The sequence below is a fragment of the Leucoraja erinacea genome, chromosome 12, assembly GCF_028641065.1.
Source record: "Leucoraja erinacea ecotype New England chromosome 12, Leri_hhj_1, whole genome shotgun sequence".
Taxonomy (NCBI): Eukaryota; Metazoa; Chordata; class Chondrichthyes; order Rajiformes; family Rajidae; genus Leucoraja; species Leucoraja erinaceus.
In genome coordinates this window covers 1,076,460-1,093,687 of record NC_073388.1, presented here as the reverse complement: position 1 = coordinate 1,093,687, position 17,228 = coordinate 1,076,460, and the positions used below count along the sequence as shown (strand labels likewise).

The 17,228-nt window shown below is 47.8% G+C and overlaps 1 protein-coding gene across 1 annotated transcript in view; it reads right to left on the bottom strand.

The window, feature by feature from the left end:
• LOC129701980 (dedicator of cytokinesis protein 11-like) overlaps window positions 1–16,517 on the bottom strand; it is a 221,125-nt gene extending 204,608 nt beyond the window's left edge. Inside the window, 1 exon segment of the mRNA XM_055643437.1 lies at window positions 16,368–16,517. Coding sequence (XP_055499412.1) covers window positions 16,368–16,469 — 102 coding nt within the window. The 5' untranslated portion in view covers window positions 16,470–16,517.
• Window positions 16,518–17,228: the final 711 nt, after the last annotated feature.

The following is a 17,228-nucleotide window of genomic DNA, read 5'->3' as shown; positions in this document are numbered from 1 at the left end:
GGGCAGGTACACACACCTGAGAATGGACGTAGATCTAGGTACAGGTGTTACTGGCCTTTCTTTAGTTAGCTTGGAGCAAGATTCTAAATGAGGTCCAAATCCATTTCATAATCACCAGGTTTCTTTTGCTGAGACAGCATTAACTACCATGGACTTCCAATTAAGGATTCTTCCATTAATAACCTCTTGCAAAGTGTTTTATATCAAACAAAATAATTTATGGTAGGATTAGTAATAGCAATGTCAAGGATATTATCATACAGTCATACAATGCGGAAACAGGCCCTTCGTTCCGACTTGCCCACACCAACCAACATGTCCCACCTGCCTGCATTTGGCCCAAATCCCTCTACCCATTCTGTCCATGTATCAGTCTAGTCCCTGCCTCAACCACCTCCTCCGGCAGCTCATTCCATACACACACTCAGTTCCACTCAGGGATATTGATTACAATGAGAGAAGAGGTAACATTCTTGTGGATAGAAACATAGAAAATATGTGCAGGAATAGGCCATTCGACCCTTCGAGCCAGCACCGCCATTCGATATTTCATTGCAAAAGGATTTGAGTATAGGAGCAGGGAGGTTCTACTGCAGTTGTATAGGGTCTTGGTGAGACCACACCAGGAGTATTGCGTACAGTTTTGGTGTCCAAATCTGAGGAAGGACATTATTGCCATAGAGGGAGTGCAGAGAAGGTTCACCAGACTGATTCCTGGGATGTCAGGACTGTCTTATGTAGAAAGACTGGATAGACTTGGTTTATACTTTCTAGAATTTAGGAGATTGAGAGGGGATCTTATAGAAACTTACAAAATTCTTAAGGGGTGGGACAGGCTAGATGCAGGAAGATTGCTCCCGATGTTGGGGAAGTCCAGGACAAGGGGTCACAGCTTAAGGATAAGGGGGAAATCCTTTAAAACCGAGATGAGAAGAACTTTATTCACACAGAGAGTGGTGAGTCTCTGGAACTCTCTGCTGCAGAGGGTCGTCGAGGCGAGTTCATTGGCTATATTTAAGAGGGAGTTAGATGTGGCCCTTGTGACTAAGGGGATCAGAGGGTATGGAGAGAAGGCAGGTACGGGATACTGAGTTGGATGATCAGCCATGATCATATTGAATGGCGGTGCAGGCTCGAAGGGCGAAATGGCCTACTCCTGCACCTAATTTCTATGTTTCTATGTTTCTATGATATGATCATGGCTGATCATCCAAACTCAGTATCCCATCCCTGCCTTCTTTCCATACCCCCTGATCCCTTTAGCCACAAGGGCCACTTCTAACTCCCTCTTAAATATAGCCAATGAACTGGCCTCAACTACCTTCTGTGGCAGAGAATTCCACAGATTCACCACTCTCTGTGTAAAAAATGATTTTCTCATCTCGGTCCTAAAAGACTTCCCTCTTATCCTTAAACTGTGACCCCTAGTTCTGGACTTCCCCAACATCGAGAATAATCTTCCTGCATCTAGCCTGTCCAACCCCTTAAGAATTTTGTAAGTTTCTATAAGATCCCCCCTCAATCTTCTGAATTCTAGCGAGTACAAGCCGAGCCTATCCAGTCTTTCTTCATATGAAAGTCCTGCCATCCCAGGAATCAGTCTGGTGAACCTTCTCTGTACTCCCTCTATGACAAGAATGTCTTTCCTCAGATTAGGAGACCAAAACTGTACGCAATGTTAGTGTGTACGGATGTGAGTGTGACATCAAAAGTCATTACTAACCATTACAAAAAGCACATTCACCCCAAGGGAAAACGTACAGGGAAGGTGGGCAAACACACACACACCTCCAGATTCAGGGACAGTTTCTTCCCAGCTATTATCCGGCAACTGAATCATCCTGATACAACTCGAGAGCAGTCCTGAATCGGTGACCCTCAGGCTATCTTTGATCAGACTTCACTGGCTTTACGTTGCACTAAACATTATTGCCTTATTGTATCTATACTCTGTGAACGGCTCGATTAGAAACATAGAAACTGAAACATAGAAAATAGTTGCAGGATGAGGCCATTCGGCATTTCGAGCCAGCACCGCCATTCATTGTGATCATGGCTGATCGTCCCCCATCAATAACCCGTGCCTGCCTTCTCCCCATATCCCTTGACTCCACTAGCCCCTAAAGCTCTATCTAACTCTCTCTTAAATCCATCCAGTGACTTGGTCTCCACTGCCCTCTGTGGCAGGGAATTCCATAAATTCACTCTCTATGGGTGGAAAAGTTTTTTCTCACCTCAGTCTTAAATGAGCTCCCCTTTATTCCAAGACTGTGGCCCCTGGTTCTGGACTCGCCCAACATTGGGAAAATGTTTCCTGCATCTAGCTTGTCCAGTCTTTTTATAATTTTATATGTTTCTATAAGATATCCCCTCATCCTTCTAAACTCCAGTGAATGCAAGCCTAGTCTTTTCAGTCTTTCCTCATATGACAGTCCCACCATCCAAGGGATCAATCTCGTGAACCTACGCTGCACTGCCTCAATCACAAGGATGTCCTTCCACAAATTAGGAGAGTAAAACTTGTAATTATGCATTGGATGACTGAACTTTGGAGCCTTCCCTCACAGTGGGAAACTTTGATTCCGCTGTGTGTGGGGATGTCCATGTTAAAGACTATCTGTGTTCTGTGCTCTTTTTTTCATATGGCTGTAGGGTGACCACAAATTTGACTGTACCAGTTGGTACATGTGACAATATATGTCTCTTGTCCCTTGCCTTGTCTCATTGTCTTTCCGCAGACTGGTCAGCACGCAACAAAAGCTTTTCACTGTACCTCGATACACGTGACAATAAACCAGACTAAACTAGACTATAAAAGTTGGCTCCTCATTCGAAGTCACAGTAAGGTATTTGTAAACCATTCTCCCCTCAGTCACTTGTATGACTTGTGTGACGTGACTTCAGAATTAAGGGACAGAAGTTTAGGGGTAACATGAGGGGGAACTTCTTTACTCAGAGAGTGGTGGTTGTGTGGAATGAGCTTCCAGCGGAAGTGGTGAAGGCAGGTTCGATAGGACAGGCATCATGGCAGGTAGTGTTCAGCACACTGCAGAGTCGCCCGAGTGAACTCGAAGGAAACTTTCCAAAGGCAGGAAATAAGTGAACGATGGTGTTAACAATAGACAACAGGTGCAGGAGGAGGCCATTCGGCCCTTCGAGTCAGCACACACATTCAACGTGATCATGGCTGATCATCCACACTCAGCACCCCATTCCTGCCTTCTCCCCATATCCCCTGATTCCGCTATCTTTAAGAGCTCTATCTAACACTCTCTTAAAAGCATCCAGAGAACCGGCCTCCACTGCCTTCTGAGGCAGAGAATTCCACAGATTCACAACTCTCTGGGTGATAATGTTTTTCCTGATCTCCATTCTAAATGGCCTACCACTTATTCTTAAATTGTGGCCCCTGGTTCTGGACTCACACAACATAGGGAACATGTTTCCTGCCTCTAGCGTGTCCATTCCCTTAGTGATCTTATATGTTTCAATGAGATATCCTCTCATCCTTCTACATTCCAGAGTACACAAGCCCAGCCGCTCCATTCTTTCAACATATATCAATCCCGCCATCCCAGGAATTAACCTTGTAAACCTACGCTGCACTCCCTCAATGGCAAGAATGTCCTTCCTCATATTTGGAGACCAAAACTGCACACAATACTCCAGGTGTGGTCTCACCAAGGCCTTGCACAACTTCAGAAGGACATTGCTCCTATATTCAACTCCTCTTGTTATGAAAGCCAACATGCCATTAGCTTTCTTCACTGCCTGCTGTACCTGCATGTTTACTTTCAGTGACTGATGAACAAGGACACCCAGATCTTGTTGTACCTCCCATTTTCCACCAAAGTGGATAACCTCACATTTATCCACATTAAACTGCATCTGCCCACTGACCCAAACTGTCCAAGTCACCCTGCATCCTCATAGCATCCTACTCACATTTCACACTGCCACACAGCTTTGTGTCATTTGCAAATTTGCTGATGTTACTTTTAATCCCACCATCTAAATCATTGATGTATATTGTAATTAGCTGTGGTCCCAGCACTGAGCTTTGCGGTACCCCACTAGTCACTGCCTGCCATTCTGAAAGGGACCCATTAATCCTTACTCTTTGTTTCCTGTCTGCCAACCAATTTTCTATCCATGTCAGCACTCTACCCCCAATACCATGTGCCCTCATTTTGCCCACTAATCTCCTATGTGGGACATTAACAAATGCTTTCTGAAAGTCCAGGTACACTACATCCACTGGTTCTCCCTTGTCCATTTTCCGAGTTACATCATCACAAAACTCCAGAAGATTAGTCAAGCATGATTTCCCCTTCGTAAATCCATGCTGACTCGGACTGATCCTGTTACTGATATCCAAATGTGCGGCTATCTCATCTTTTATAATTGACTCCAGCATCTTCCCCACCACCGATGTCAGGCTAACTGGTCTATAATTCCCTGTTTTCTCTCTCCCGCCTTTCTTAAAAAGTGGGATAACATTAGCTGCCCTCCAATTCACAGGAACTGATCCTGAGTATATAGAACATTGGAAAATTATCACCAATGCATCCACGATTTCTAGAGCCACCTCCTTAAGTACCCTGGGATGCAGACCATCAGGCCCTGGGGGTTTATCAGCCTTCAGTCCCATCAGTCTACTCAACACCATTTCCTGCCTAATGTGAATTTCCTTCAGTTCCCCATCACCCCAGATCCTCTGGCCACTAGTACACCTGGGAAATTATTTGTGCCTTCCTTGGTGAAGACAGATCCAAAGTCTTCACCAAGGAGACTCATCTGCCATTTCCTTGTTCCCCATAATAAATTCACCTGTTTCTGATATCAAGCGACCCACATTTGTCTTAACTAATGTTTTACCCTCAACATACCTAAAGAAGCTGGCTTGCCTTCGTACCTCAGCTTTTCTTCCCGTATTGTCTTTTTAGTTATCTTCTGTTGCTCCTTAAAAGATTCCCAATCCTCTGGATTCCCGCTCATCTTTATGTTATACCTCTTCTCTTTCATTTTTATACTGTCCTTGACTTCCCCTGTCAGCCACGGTCGCCCCTTACTCCCCATGGAATCTTTCTTCCTCTGTGGAATGAACTGATCCTGCACCTTCTGTATTATTCCTAGACACACCTTCCATTGTTGTTCCACTGTCATCCCTGCTAGTGTCACTTTCCAGTCAACTTTGGCCAGCTCCTCCCTCATGGCTCCATAGTCCCCTTTGTTCAACTGTAATACTAACCCTTCCAATTTTCCCTTCTCCCAGTCAAATTGTAGATTAAAACTTATCATATTATGGTCACTACCTCCTAATGGCTCCTTCACCTTGAGTTCCCTTATCAAATCCGGTTCATTATACAACGCTAAATCCAGAATTGCCTTCTCCCTGGTAGGCTCCAGTAGCAGCTGCTGTAAGAATCCATCACTGAGACACTCCACAAACTCCCTTTCTTGTGGTACAGAATATAGTTCTCAGCATTGTAGTGCATCAGTTCCAGAGACAAAGTCCAATGTCCACAATGGGGTAGAGGTGAATCGGACAGTACCCCAGCTTATGGAAGGGCCGTTCAGAAACTTTTCAAGCTTCTGTACCTTTTGCCCAACAGGGGGCAGGGAGAAGGAGGAATGACCGGGGTGGGATGTCTTTGATTATGTCGGTTGCTTTCCTGAAGCAATGTCATATGTTGGTGGAGTCGATGGTGGGAGTCTGGTCTATGTGATAGACTGGGGACATTTACAGCACTCTGCAATCTTTTGTGGTCTTGGGCAGAGCTGTTCCCAAACCAAGCTGTGATGTAACCCAGCAGTGTGTTCCTATGGTGCATCTGCAACCGTTTGTCAAACTCACTGGAGACATGCCGAGTTTCCTCAGTATTCTGACAAAGTAAAGGTGTTTGTGTTTCATTTCGCAGGTGTATGGGACTAGGGGAGAATACGTGTTCGGCACGGACTAGAAGGGTCGAGATGGCCTGTTTCCGTGCTGTAGTTGTTATATGGTTATATAGTTATATCCCGGGTGTTATATGAATGAGGTTGACACAAGAAACTACAGATGCTGATGTACCAAAACAAATAAAGTGCTGGAGTAACTCAGTGGGTCAAGCAGCATCTGTGGAGAACATAGATTGCTAACGTTTCATGTGTGGAACCTTATTGACTGAAGCAGGTTCCCAATATGACAAGTCACCTATCCATATTCTCCACAGATGCTGCCTGACCCGCTGAGTTACTCCAGCACTCTGTGAAATGTCACCTATCCATATTCTCCACAGATGCTGCCTGACCCGCTGAGATACTCCAGCACTCTGCATCAATGTGGTGGTCATTGACAGATCCCTGGTAAAATCCCTGTGGAATTCTCTGCCACAGAAAGTAGTTGAGGCCACAGTTCATTGGCTATATTTAAGAGGGAGTTAGATGTGGTTCTTGTGGCTAAGGGGATCAGGGGGTATGGAGAGAAGGCAGGTACGGGATACTGAGTTGGATGATCAGCCATGATCATATTGAATGGCGGTGCAGGCTCGAAGGGCTGAATGGCCTACTCCTGCACCTATTGTCTATGTTTCTAACAACGCCAAGTGGAGAAGATGCTGATACCTCGGGGCCGTGTGTCATGGGTGCAGAAGCCCTGGGTAAGTGACGGGCCATTCACCAACCCTCCCCCCCCCCCCCCCCACCTCCTGTGGAGCCACGTCAGACCCCACAGAGGGGACAAGTCACCCCTGATCCTCAGGGAGGGCCACAGGAGAGCAGGAGACCTGGAGCTGCAAGAGTCCCAGGCGATTTCTTGCAACCTAAGACAAGAGACTAATTGTGAAGCTGATCTCCCTGACCTCAGCTTGGTTGCAGAGGTCAAGAGATGATGCATTAACCCCCCCTGCTCCTGCTGCTCCTCACCACAATCGACTCGCTGCAAACTGCGAGGCGGAGATCATCTTACAGTCCATGTGGTTGCAGCCAACAGTCGCATCCTCCCCTCAGTTTAGTTTCACCAAGGTACCGTGAAAAGCTTTGGTCCACGCGACGACAAGCTAAACTGCGGAGAGTAAGAGGCTGCTCCTGCCAGCAGTGTCTCGGCACCAACACAGACTCTTCCTCTTACTCTCCACGTACACACATCAGCCAGACAGTTCACGCTAACGTTACCAAAACTGAAGAGGATTATCAGAGCCAGCAGTTTCAGAACCACCTTTGGCACGACCACCACAACGTAATTCTCTCCTCGTTTTTCCCCCTAAGCCAGGAGCAGGCTGTTTGCTATTCATTTTGAGTGCAGAGTTATCGGGTTACTCTCGATCAAATACGCTGCTCAAACCCATCCATCATTCTATCCCTCCCTCCCTCAGGACACGGATTCGCAGCCCTGTCATCCCTGGCCACATGGAAACCCAGGAAGCCACGTCGTTAATAAGCAGTAGACACACAAAGCTGGAGTAATGCAGCGAGACAGGCAGCATCTCTGGAGAGAAGGAATGGGTGACGTTTCAGGTCGAGACCCTCCTTCAGACTGAGAGTCGGGGGAGAGGGAAACGAGAGATGCAGACAGTGCTATAGAGAGATATAGAACAAACGAATGTGCAAAAACGTAACGATGATCAAGGAAACAGGACAAGTGCTTTCTCCATCAGTCCAGGGGCATCCTTCGTGAAGCTCAGTTGAAAGCAAAATAAAGTCCGTCTGGAGAGGTCATTGTGCAGCAACCAGTACTACATGTCGGCCCACAGAGGCCGATACCTGTTACACTGCGGGGGGCAGAGTGGGTGTAAAATGCTCTCGCTGTTAGTGCCCTGGCTACAGATTACAGATAAGGCATGGAATCAGGCCCTTCAGCCCACCGAGTCCATGCCAACCATCGATCACCCATTCACACGAGTTCTGCGATATCCCATTTTCTCATCCACTCACGACACACCAGGGGCAAGTTACAGAGGGGCGATTAACCTACAAACCCGCACGTCTTTGGTAGGTGGGAAGAAACCGGGGCCAATCCAGGTGGTCACTGAGAGAACGTGCAAACTCCACACAGACAGCACCCGAGGTCAGGATCGAACATGGGTCTTTGGCATTGTGAGGCAGCAGCCCTACCTGCTGTGCTAATGTGCCAACAGGCAGCATCTAACCCGGCAGTAAACAAGTCCTAACCCATTATAAAAAATAGCTGGAATACCTAGAGGCAAAATCAGAAGCCAAAATAAAACTTCAGCGTTTCATCAAGTCCTGAGTAAACCCCTGATCACTGACGACCAGGAATTGTGAGAAATCTGAAGGCATTCTGAGCCATATCCAGCATAATGTACAACAGATGTGTTCCCAGCTAAACTGATCCTGGGCACATCTGCACAAGCTATCAGCACACCGACATCTGTTGTACACATCAGCACCTTCTGTCTCATCCCACACAGCAGCTGCCCGGCTGCCGAGACCCAACTCCATCCATGTCCAGAGGACAACGCAGCCAACTAGAGCCCTCTCAATAGGGGCTCTTATGCAAAAACTAAAATCAAAATGCTCAAGGCCAATTAGCCTCCCCGAGCATTCACGCAACTCAGTCAGTGCCCACTGCCACGAGTCCTCAGTTCAAATCAAAGCCATATTTACGTCACCAAGGGTCACAAGTTTAAACAGGAAAAATAGTTTCAGTCCAAAATCCACAATAACTTAAAAAATAAAGGGATCTGGCAGTCACTGTGTGCTTCCTGATGGGGGCCTTAATACAGAAATGCTCCACATTCATATTTTTATACAGTCAGAGGCATACAGCACAAATCCTCCAAACCTTTCCTACGCATGTGGCCCTCCAAATGTTTTTTAAATGTCGATATCTATTTCCAGCTCCTTCCATATACCCAACACCCCCTGTGTGACAAAGTTGCCCCCTCATCCTCTTGTTCTTGATTCCCCTTCCATGGGTAAAAGACATTGTGCATTCACCCCGTCTACACACATAGAAACATAGAAAATAGGTGCAGGAGGAGGCCATTCTGCCCTTCGAGCCTGCACCACCATTCATTGCGATCATGGGTGTGAGCATGATCATATCCCTTGACTCCACTAGCCCCAAGAGCTCTATCTAACTCTCTCTTAAATCCATCCAGAGACTTCTGTGGCAGGGAATTCCATAAATTCACAACTCTCTGGGTGAAAAAGTTTTTTCTCACCTCCGTCTTAAATGGCCTCCCCTTTATTCTAAATCTACTCGTCTAATCCCCTCATGATCTTGTACCCTTCATCCTCCTGCGCTCGAAGGAATAAAACCCTAGCCCGCCCAACCTCACCCTGTAGCTTGGGGCTTCAAGTCTTGGCAACATCCTCATAAATCTTCTCTGTACTCTATTCAACTAAGCAACATCTTTCCTACTGTAGACAGAAATGCTGGAGAAACTCAGCGGGGTGAGGCAGCATCTAGGGAGCGAAGGAATAGGTGACGTTTCGGGTCGAGACCTTTCTTCAGACTGATGTGGGGAGGGGGGGGGGGGAAGAAAGGAAGAGGTGGAGACAGTGGGCTGAGGGAGAGCTGGGAAGGGGAGGGGAAAGAGGGACAAAGCTAGGACTACCTGAAATTGGAGAAGTCAATGTTCATACCCCTGGGGCATAAACTACCCAAACAAAATATGAGGTGCTGCTCCTCCAATTTGTGGTGGGCCTCACACTGGCCATGGAGGAGCCCCAGGAATAGCTGGTAGAATACACCCCAGCAATATGAACATTACCTCCTCCAATTTCAGGTAGTCCTTGCTTTGTCCCTCTTTCCCCTCCCCTTCCCAGCTCTCCCACAGCCCACTGCCTCCGTCTCTCCCTTTCTTCTCCCCCCCCCCCCCCCCCACATCAGTCTGAAGAAGGGTCTCGACCCGAAACATCACCTATTCCCTTTGCTCCATAGATGCTGCCTCACTCGCTGAGTTTCTCCAGCATTTTTTGTCTACCTTCCATTTTCCAGCATCTGCAGTTCCTTCTTAGAAACATAGCAACATAGAAAATAGGTGCAGGAGTAGGATATTTGGCCCTTCGAGCCTGCACCGCCTTTCAATTTGATCATGGCTGATCATCCATGATCATCTTAAACATCTTACCTGTCTGTGGTAGGATGACCAAACTGAACACAATCCTCCAAATGTGGCCTCACCAACCTCTTCTACAACTGATCCCAACTTTACCCTGGCTGATGAAGACCAATTTACCGAAAGCCTGTGCATGCCACTTTCAAGGAACTATGTACCTGCACTCCTAGATCCCTCTGCTCTACAACACTCCTCAAATCCCTACCATTCACTGTGAATGTTCTGCCCTGGGTTGACTTCCCAAAATGTAACACTTCGGACTTCTCCGTTAACCAGCCCATTTGCCCAACAGGTCACGATCACGTTGAAATGTTTACTAATCATCTTCACTATCTACGATGCCACCCCACTTCAGTGTCATCTGCAAACTTAGTAACCATGATGTACATTCTCATCCACATAGTTGTTATAAACCACAAACAACAATGGGCCCAGCACTGAACGCTGAGGCACACCCGTCACAGGCCTCCAGTCCAAAACACAAGCCTCCACCATCACCCTCTGCTTCAGAAGGTCAAAAGTCACAGGAGTAGAATTAAGACATTCGGCCCATCAAGTCTATTTCAATCATGGCTGATCTATCTCTCCCTCCTAACCCCATTCTCCTGCCTTCTCCCCATACCCTCTGACACTAGTACTCATCAAGAATCTATCTGTATCTGTCTTAAATATGTCCACTGGCTTGGCCTCCACAGCCTTCTGTGGCAATGAATTTTCCCTCATCACCTGTATGGCAACTTCTTCGAAAGACTCCGATTCATTTGACACACGACCTGCCAGATACAAAAGCACACTGACGATTCCTCCGAAAACTCTCCAGTAATTTGCCTACCACAGATGTTAGGCTCACTGGTCTATAGTCACTAGGCTAATAGAACTACAAAAGTCTTTGCTTGCTCGAAGGACATGGGATTTTATCCACAGGCATGGCGAGAGTTTGCATTTTCTGACCAAATCCTGTTCTGTCCTGGGTTTCAATTACAGACCAAATTCTCAGTTCTTCCAAAAACAGTCTCCTAGCTTTGTACTCATCAGCCTCTTCATCCTGTACTTGCTCATACTACAAGTCTTTACCCCAACACTTTCCCTCACCTCCAGACCTGCTGCAGGTAAAGTTTGCATTGTGTAGGAAGGAACTGCAGATGCTGGTTTGTATTGAATATAGACACATAAAATGCTGGAGTAACTCAGCGGGTCAGGCAGCACATCTGGAGGGAATAATAGGTGACGTTTCGGGTTCATTGTTCTGGCCTCAGTTCACCTGATATTAAACCCCCCTGATTCTCTCATCACTCACTGACACAGTGGAGGCAATCAATGTACGGAGGACAATTAACCCGCGTCTTTGGGTCGGGGGAGGAAACTGAACTGTGCAATCATAAAGAGCGTGCAATTTCCGCCGACATTGCCCAAGGTCAGGATCGAACCAGGGTTGCTGAAGCCGAGAGGAAGCAACTCTACCTGCGGCACTACGGGAAGTCCAGACTGCTAGTAAAATCCAGTTTAGTTTAGGGAGAACAGGCCCTTCAGCCCACTGAGTCCACACTGACCACCGATCACCCCGTACACTAGTTCTATGCCTGCACACCATGGACAATGTACAGAGGGCTAATTAACTTGCAAACCTGCTCAGTCTGTGGGATGTGGGATTAACCCTGGAGCACCCGGAGAAAACCCATGCAGTCACGGGGAGAACGTGCAAACTCCTTACAGACAGCACCCGTAGTCTCTGGCGTTGTAAGGCAGGAGCTTTACCCACTACACCACCGTGCTACCCCAGACATTGTACGGGAGATCTAATCTATCGCGAGTACTATCCTTCACATCATCCGTTAATCTAAAGATTCACCCATCCTCTCATCTGGCTGCACAAATAACACGGTGCATGAAGCACCTGCAATGTTTGCCCAGACCCACGGAGCAACTGGACAGGAAGGATGTGGAGGCTTTAGAGAGGGTGCAAAGGAGGTTCCCCACAATTATGCCTGGATTAGGGGGTGTTAGCTCCAACGAGAGGCTGGATAGACCTGGACTGCCTTTTCTGGAATGACAGAGATTGCAGGGAGACCGGATAAGATTTATATAAAATTATAAGAGGCAGAGAGAGGGTAGACAGTCTGAACCTTTTTAACAGGATGGGAAACTAAAATACTAGAGAGCAAAGTGTTATAGTGAGAGGGGCAACATTTATAGGAGATATCCGGATCAATTTTTCTTGTACACAGGGAGTGGTGAGTGCATGGAACACGCTGCTGGGGGTGGTGTAGATATGACAGTGGTGTTTAAGAGACTTTAGTCAGGCACACGGATATGCAGTAAATACAGGGATAGGTGTAATGTACAGGCAGATGAGGAAAAACGTTTTCAACCAGAGAGTTGTGAACCTGTGGAATTCTCTGCCTCAAAAGGCAGTGGAGACCAATTCTCTGGATGCTTTGAAGAGAGAGTTAGATAGAACTCTTAAAGATAACAGAGTCAAGCGATATGGGGAGAAGGCAGGAACGGAGTACTGATTAGCCATGATCAATTTGAATGGTGGTTCTGGCTCAAAGGGTCGAATGGCCTACTCCTGCACCTATTGTCTATAATAGTTGGTCTTGGCATGATAGTCATTGTGGGCTGAAGGGCCTGTTGCTGTGCTGTCCTGTTCTAGACATCACCTGGTCATCAGCATGTTGCTGGGCCATAAGACCTTGCCCTGCATGTTGACGGCCACATTAAGCAGTGACCACACTCTCACACTCCCTCTTCCCCCCTCTCCCATTGGGCAAAAGGTACAGAAGTGTGAAACGCACACCTCCAGATTCAGTCTAAAGAAGGGTCGCAACCGGAAACGTCACCTATTCCTTCGCTCCATAGATGCTGCCTCACCCTCTCCAGCATTTTTGTCCACCTACAGATTCAGGGACAGTTTCTTCCCAGCTGTTATCAGGCAACTGAAGCATCCTACCACAACCAGAGAGCAGTGCTGAACTACTATCTACCTCACTGGTGACACCTGGACTATCTTTGATCGGACTTTGCTGGCTTTACCTTGCACAAAACATTAATCCCTTATCATGTATCTGTACACTGTAAAAGGCTCGATTGTAATCATGTGTTCAAGAAGGAACTGCAGATGCTGGAAAATCGAAGGTACACAAAAATGCTGGAGAAACTCAGCGGGTGCAGCAGCATCTATGGAGCGAAGGAAATAGGTGACGTTTCGGGCCGAAACCCGTGTTGGTTAGCGCACACTGTACCTCGGTACATGTGACAAGAAACTGAACTGAAGTGTGACAACGTTCCCAAACCTTGTCTGCAACCAGTCTTGGGATGTCCCGTCTCAACAGAAGGCACGAATGGCAGGGGGTCACCAGAGGCCAGACACGGGGATGGGCCAGGAGCAGGTGAGTGGGTCCCAGGTGAGAATCGTCCAGCAGGCAAACACTGGCTGTAAACTAACGCCATACTATGCAGGCAATCTGTGGTCGGCATTCACACCCATCACCTCCACAACTCAGACACATTCCCTGATTAGAACAGATTCATCGACTGGCCACATACCATAATAAGGGCATTTTTAAAGTGCTGCCAATTACTTCTAAGTTCTTTAAGTTTGAAAGATCGCTAATGTAAATGGAAAATATATTGACCAGCCTGAGTTTTTGTCAGACATAGAACTAATGTTCATCTCCCTGGAGAGGTTCCTCTGATTTATCATTAGCTTAATGCAGTGTCTATATATGGCCTCAGCAGTTTAACTGAGGCATGCAGTCAGAGCCCAGAAACAGGCCCTTTACTCCAACTCCTCCATGCCGACAAAAATGCTCCATCTACGCTAGTCCCATTGCCCGTGTTTGGCTTATATCATTGTAAATGTTTCCTAACTACATACATAACTGTCCAAATATCTTTAAAAGTTGTTATAGTACCTGCCTTCTCTAGCAGCCCATTCCATAAACCCACTACACTCTGTATGAAAAGTTGCCCCTCAGGTTCCTATTAAATCCTTCCCCTCTCACCCAACACCCATGTCCTCTACCTCTTGGTTCCCCTACACTGGAAGAAAGTGTCTGTGACTCACTCTATCTATTCCCCTCATGATTTTATACACTGCTGTATCACCCCTCAGCCTCCTGTGCTCTAAGGAATAAAGTCCTGGCCTGCCTGACTTCTCCCTGTAGCTCAGGCCCTGGCAACATTCTCGTGACACACACTGCTCCTTGGTAAACTAGACTCAAACTCATTTCTTCACTGCACTCATTCCAGCTTAAGGGGATATTTCCTGCCAGGATAGGCACAAAATGCTGGAGTACCTCAGAGAGACAGGCAGCAACACTGGAGAGAAGGAATGGGTGATGTTTCGGGTCAAGACCCTTCTTCAGACCGAGTCAGGGGAGGGGGAGATACAGAGATAAGGAAGTGTAGGATCACATTGAATGGCGGTGCTGGCTCGAAGGGCCGAATGGCCTACTCCTGCACCTATTTTTCTATGTTTCTAAGGTGTGAAAAGGGGGTGTAGATCAAGGAACATGCAGAATAGATCATTGTTAGCTCGGAGAAATATATAAAAATAGGTGCTGGAGTAGGCCATTCAGCCATTCGAGCCAGTACCGCCATTCAATATGATCATGGCAGATCATCTAAAATCAGTACCCTGTTCCTGCTTTTTCCCCATAGCCCTTGATTCCTTTAGCCCTAAGAGCTAAATCTAACTCTCTCATGAAAACATCCAGTGAACTGGCCACCACTGCTTAATGTGGCAGAGAATTCCACAGATTCACAAATCTCTGGGTGAAAATGTTGTTCCTCATCTCAGTCCTAAATGGCCGACCCCTTATTCTTAAACTGTGACCCCTGGTTCTGTACTCCCCCAACATGGGGAACATTTTTTCCTGCATCTAGCCTGTCCAATCCTTTAAGAATTTGATATATTTCTATAAGATTCCCTCTCATCCTTCTAAGTTCCATTGAACACACGCCCAGTCGAGCCGTTATTTCATCATAGTAGATAACCACAAAGCAAACAGAGATAAAAATGTAAATGAGGACGGTGAGACAAGTCAGTCCAGGGATATTTCCTGCAGCAGGGTGACTAAAACTGAACACAGTTCTACAAGTGCAGCCTCACCAACATTAGTCCACATTGTTTTAATAGACAATGTCATTATGGAACAGTGTGAAACAAACTGCAGTAAAACAGGTGTTGGAATATCCCTCTGTAACAAGCTGGAGTACAAGGAACTCCACCAAATGCTGGAGTATTGAGCAAAATACAAATTGCTGGAAGAACTCAGAGCCTTGTCATGATTAGGAACTATATCTGTCCATTACCCACCACAGATGCTGCCTGACCCACAGTGTTCATCCTGCACTTTGTGTTTTGTTTGCTCTCTCTCTACAGCATGTCTCCAGAAGGTTAATGCATTGAAAATTAGATTTTGAAAGCACTCGCACGTTTCCGTACACTTTCTGAAGAACCGCTGCTCAGAATGTCTCCCCTCCCCTCCCCTGCCTCTCAGTTGCCGGATGTACACACTGACACACACACTGAGACAGATAGATAGACACTGACACACACACACACACACACACACGACCTTGCATTTCAGACACATTTGGTTTCTAAAGCATAATCGCAAACTAGTCAGTCCAGGTGCAAAATCGCAAACGTTAACGGGAACTTCACCGGATGTCATACTTCCCGTTAGAAGATGTGAGAATCACCGCTGTCCTTTCTCGGGGGGGAATCACAGACAGACAGTGACTCGCCCGATGCTTTAGGGACACACACACACACACACAAAAGAGACGGGTGGACAGGCGCACACAGATATACACACGGACACACACACACGTACACACAAGGCCAGGGATACAGACAGGCACACAGACAAGGGACACAGACACACGAGGGCAGGGACACTGACACACACAGGGACATAGACACACACAGGGACACAGACACACACAGGGACACAGACACACACAGGGATACACACACACACAGGGACACAGACACACACAGGGACACAGACACACACAGGGACACAGAGAGACCCACAGGGACACACACACAGACACACACAGACAAGGGACACGCACACACAGGGACACATAGAGAGACACGCACAGTGACACAGAGAGAGACACACAAAGACAAGGAAGAACAAAAGAGACGGATACACTGAGTGACGGAGCGTCTCTCACAAGCCCGGGGTGCGGGCAGCGAACAAGTGCGTGGGGAGCGGGGCCGGGACTAGGTCTGGGGTCTAGGTCTGGGGCCGGGACGGGCCGGGACGGGACGGACACACTCACCGTCGGCAGCGAGTGACGGACAGCCTCGGATGCGCTCTGCCGGAGCTCGGCGGCCGTGCCGGGTTTGCTGAGCCGCTTGGTGAATCTCCGCACCTCCGCCATCTCCAGCGCCGGGGATGGACGGCGCGGCCCCGCTGGAGACGCCCTCAGCTGCCCCGCCCAGGGAGGGGAGGGACGGGGAGGAGTGGAGGGAGGAGAGAAGTGGGGGGAGCGGGAAAAGAGGGGGCAAGAAGATTCGGGAGGGAGGGAAGAGGTGACAGAAAGAGGAGGGGAGGGAGAGGGGAGGGAGAGAGAGGGGGCGGGGAGGGGGAGGGGGGAGGAGAGAGTGGGAGCGAAACAGAGAGGGGAGGGAAGGAGAGTGGGAAGAAGAGATGGAGAGGGGTGATGTGGGTGAAGGAGGAGATGGGATGAAAAGGGGAGTGGGGTAGAAAGGGGGGAGAGGGAGAAGAGCTTGGAAGGGGCAGGGGTATGAAGTGGGGAAGACTAGGAAGGGGAGCGGTGTCTGATAGACAATAGGTGCACGAGTAGGCCATTCGGCCCTCCGAGCCAGCACCGCCATTCAATGTGATCATGGCTGATCATCCACAATCAGTACCCCGTTCCTGCCTTCTCCCCATATCCCCTGACTCCGCTGTCTTTAAGAGCTCTATCTAGCTCTCTCTTGAAAGCATCCAGAGATCCGGCCTCCACCGCCCTCTGAGGCAGATAATTCCACAGACTCACCACTCTGTGAGAAAAAGTGTTTCCTCGTCTCCGTTCTAAATGGCTTACTCCTTATTCTTAAACTGTGTGGCCCCTGGTTCTGAACTCCCCCAACATCGGGAACATGTTTCCTGCCTCTAGTGTGTCCAAGCCCTTAAC